The sequence below is a fragment of the Monopterus albus genome, unplaced genomic scaffold (genome assembly GCF_001952655.1).
Source record: "Monopterus albus unplaced genomic scaffold, M_albus_1.0 scaffold166.1, whole genome shotgun sequence".
NCBI classification, from domain to species: Eukaryota; Metazoa; Chordata; class Actinopteri; order Synbranchiformes; family Synbranchidae; genus Monopterus; species Monopterus albus.
Window position 1 is genome coordinate 2,343,362 of NW_018128046.1, and position 4,187 is coordinate 2,347,548.

Below are 4,187 nucleotides of genomic sequence, written 5' to 3' on the forward strand. Positions count from 1 at the left end.
CTGGTCATAGTAGTAGTCAAAACATGAAGCAAATCAATGTGTGTGTGTCTGTTGATTAAGTGGTGTGTAACTAAAAACATTCTCACAGACTTCTAGTAACATGTCGTGACTTAAACATAAGAACATATTATGGCTAAGGCTACAGTTATACACATCATAATAATAATATTAAACACCCTGTCTGCTGACAGTCATCAACTTTTCTCTCTAGTTATCCTTGACCAGATGTACCCTGTAGAAACTCATGAGCATGACTAAGCATTTAACAGTCTAACTAGCCATCCTATCTCCACTAAACATTTCTTATACATAAAGTATCTAACCAATATCTATCTGACTAAAAATACCTAACATTAGTTTCTCCTGCTCCCGATTGTTTGTTCTGCCTTGCCCTTGTGTTTCGGACTGCTGCCTTATGTATGAATTATCGGACTTCCCCTTTGGGCTACGAACTTTGGATTCCCTTTGCTGTATGTGTTTGCTGGCTCTGACCATAGACTGTTGTACCGACCTATAAGTGTGTTTCGTGTTTTCACCGTGTCTTGTCTCGTTTTCGTTCAGCGTTAGTGCTCTTAATAAAGAGACAGTTATTTACGTATCCTCGCCTGGCTATTTAATCGAGTTCACCCACGACAATATCGGCAGCATCGAAGAGATCTAGAGGGGCCAACACGGTACGAGTGGTTTTGACAGATAAAGGGGGGGCCAGGCCATTTAGTGTCTGAAAGGATATCACTAAGATCTAAACTGAATCCAGAAACAAACAGGAAACCTGTGTAAAGAGACTAAAACAGGAGAGATATGCTCTTTTCTGAGCATTTGTGAGTTAATGGGCTGCAGCATTTTAAACAAGTTGGAGGCGGTTGATGGAGGAGAAGCAGACACCGCTGTAGAGGGCACTGCAGTGACCTAAAGGACGTGTAAATGACTGTTTATAAGCTCAGTCACTTACAGAAGTTGACCAGTAAACTTTAGTGGGTTCACTTGTGTTTTGAAAGGATTCAGATTAAATAAGTGTTCCTCAGTGTCTTCAGGTCCTGGATTTCTGCAGTGAAGTTTGTGATCGTGCTCTCTAAGACAGCAGAGTCTTGTGTCAGGTTGGAAGTGGGAGCCAATAGGGCCGTCTGGTTGTCTTTTAACTGCTGCAGCTCTTTGTCATCACTCGTGTTACTTAATGTAACAACTGCAAAATGAAAATGAGCTTCAGTGATAATAACATTGCAGTTTTAGTTTTGTACATTTTGTTTCAGTCCTTTCTGAAGCTCGTACCTGACTGTTCTAGTGCAGGATTTTGGAAGTGTATGCTCTCATTGTGTTTCTTGAATTTATGAGATCAACAAATCCCATGACAGGACTAAAACCAACAATGTGTTAGTCTGTCTCCCAGTAGCTTCCGACTTCCTGCATGTCTGTGCCAATCACGTGTTGGTAATCCTGGAAACATGTGAAGATCTTTACCCTCTCTGACTTCCATATTTGTCCCCATACCTGTGGTCATAAATATGACTGAATGTGATCTCTAAATGCATCATGATGACAGAATAACAATTTAATTCATCTTGATGTGATGAGAATGTCAGTTCAATATTCTGTATGAGATTCTCTTAAGTCAGTTTCAGCTAACATGACGTATTTTCTCACACCTAACATGACTGATGATATGTTTTAAACCTAGTGTGATTTTGACTGCTTTTGACTTTCATTTCAGATCGCTGTGGATTATAACCTGTGTGTTTTATAAGTATCTGCTATAAAGTAATACTTTTACAATGTTTGTGTGATCTACATCACAGAAGATGTTGTTTTGCTTAGATTCACCCTAAAATATGACTTGAGTGTGTAGAGGTTGTGACTTGCTGTTTATTAATAATTCTCTATTAATCTTTAATCACAATTGATTTTACTTTGACTATTTATGTGTTTATGACTTGATATTAGATAAGTGTGTTGTAATATTCTTCTTACTGCAGTTATCAATTAAGAATTTCATGTTTTAATTGACTTCAATGTGAAAAGTGATTTTTGAAAATGTGAATCTAGTTGGAAGTCTTATAGAGCCCATGGCCCATGTATATCCTTGCTTTGACTTATTTGCAATGTTACAATTGTGAATTATCATCTTCGATGTGACCTAAAGTTAAAAAAATTAGGTTACATTTGTTCTAGTATTTCTATGCAGAAGCAACTCAGCTTATACATGTCTTGCAAACTCTCAGCCACGAGACTTTTTTCTGCTAAACTATTAGGACAAGCTAAACTATTAGGTGATACTTTAAGGATTTCACTGAATGGTCATAATTTCAAGGCACTGGTGCTTTCAACATATTGACAAAATGTTATACTGCCTTGTTATGTATAGTTTCAATAAAGCTTATTTAAAAAGCAAAAGATATCCACTGTGCCATTGTAAAAGGAGAATTTCTCAATTTTGCCTGGTTTTGTGGATATGTTTTAGATCTTGCTGCTGCACTGTGACCAGAGGATGTGGAGAAAAATACAGGGTCTGAGGTTACTGCATGTCCAGGAATGTTCCTGTACAGGGAGTCACTGTTTTACCTGACTGGGTCTAACCTACAAGCAGCAGCCAGTGAAGACCCCATGGTGGTTTGTGATCAGCTCAACACTGGATTCCCCTGGAGCACAGAACCTGTTTGTTTTGACTGCTTTAGGCCCATGTGTCTGCCACATGTGATGTGTTGCTGGTTAACCAGCTGATTAACAATCCATGATGTTATTGTCAGCGCTAGGCTACCTGTTGGAATTAATTTCACTACTTTGGGATTGTATGTGGTCATGTGGGGGAAGATACAGCGACCCCGGTTGGATTTACCGACCTTGGAGCTACATTAAAGGGAGTGATTTTTCCGCTACTCAGTGGGATTTAACAGTAAGTCTTCAAAAAACACACATTGCATGTCTGTTAATGCCTTGTCTCTGTAACATTAGAGAGAATTGTTGTAAGGATGTATGTCTGCATTATGCCAGTTAAAATATGGGGTTTCTCAACTACCCTCTTTGTTTAGAGTGTTACACATCTATTTTCAATGATACCATTGTTTACATTTTTATGGAGGAAGTATTCATATTACTTAATGCTGTTGCAGTTCCTCGTGCTGTTCACTTTAGACACCGTCATTAGTAGTGTATGCATTCATGAACCATCCTCTCATTTTTAGGAAGAGGCTTTCTGGGTTTATCATTCTGAAATAATTACAAACTATTTGGAGTTATGATGGGTGCAAAGATAATCCAGAGGTACCCCAGATTAAACATTAAATGGCTGGAAATGAGTAAAATGAGCAGCCATGGGCTCTAAGTTTCCTGTCAAACAGAAAAGCCATTTTAGTTCAGCTATTGGAGACATTTGCATAGTTTGTTAGGGTTTAGTCCCCCTCACCAGGAGGGTGAGGGAGAACTGAGGCAGGACTCAAGATGGCTGACCCGGGTGCTAGTTTATATATATAAAAAAAAGGTGGTTTTAATGGTGGAGATAAAGAAAGGAACAGAGTCAAATGAATACATACAACCAGGGGTGAGCAAATACGGTTAAGGAGAACAGGATGACCAGGGGAGTAAACAGGCTAACAGCAAAAAAGAAAAAAAAGAGAGCGAGGATGAGGACAGGTGAAAAAAAAACTACCCAGGAGGATTAGCTAACGAAAAAGGAAAATCCACAGCACAGGAACTGTCAGTGTGGAAAACAAAATGACCTCCAATACATACCACGAACAAAGGTCTGTAACTGTCATGATTCGGTTCCACTGCTTCCTGTCTGGCTTTTATTTTGACACTATTTCCTGTTTTGTTTCACCTTAGTTCTGGTCTTTTCTTTACGTTCACCACTCACATTAGTTTCACCTGCTTCGTTATTATGTGCACCTGTTTTCATCTCTATTTAGGCAGCGTCCTCCCATGAGGACGCTGCCAGATTGTTCTAGACCCCAGCTCTGACTTTCCAGCAATAGATTCGGTTTTTGGTATTTTGTGTTTCTGACCCGGACTGTTAATTGGATTACCCTGTATTGCCTTGCCCTCTTATCTCGGACTGCTCATGTGTATCGGCTTATCGGACTTTCCCCTCGGACTACGCACTTTGGATTCCCCTGGATGTACGTGTTTGCTGGCTCTGACCTGGGACCGATACCGACCGTGAGTTTTTGTGTTGCACCGTGTGTTGTATGGTTTTT

General features: G+C 39.6%; 1 protein-coding gene across 1 annotated transcript in view; it reads right to left on the bottom strand.

Moving 5' to 3' along the window:
- LOC109968954 (C-type lectin domain family 12 member B-like) overlaps positions 1–3,742 on the bottom strand; it is a gene marked incomplete at its 5' end in the record, with an annotated part of 5,065 nt that extends 1,323 nt beyond the window's left edge. The window contains one exon of the mRNA XM_020615557.1: positions 3,724–3,742. Coding sequence (XP_020471213.1) covers positions 3,724–3,742 — 19 coding nt within the window. The remainder of the gene's footprint in view (positions 1–3,723) is intronic.
- Between the last annotated feature and the right edge of the window lie 445 nt (positions 3,743–4,187).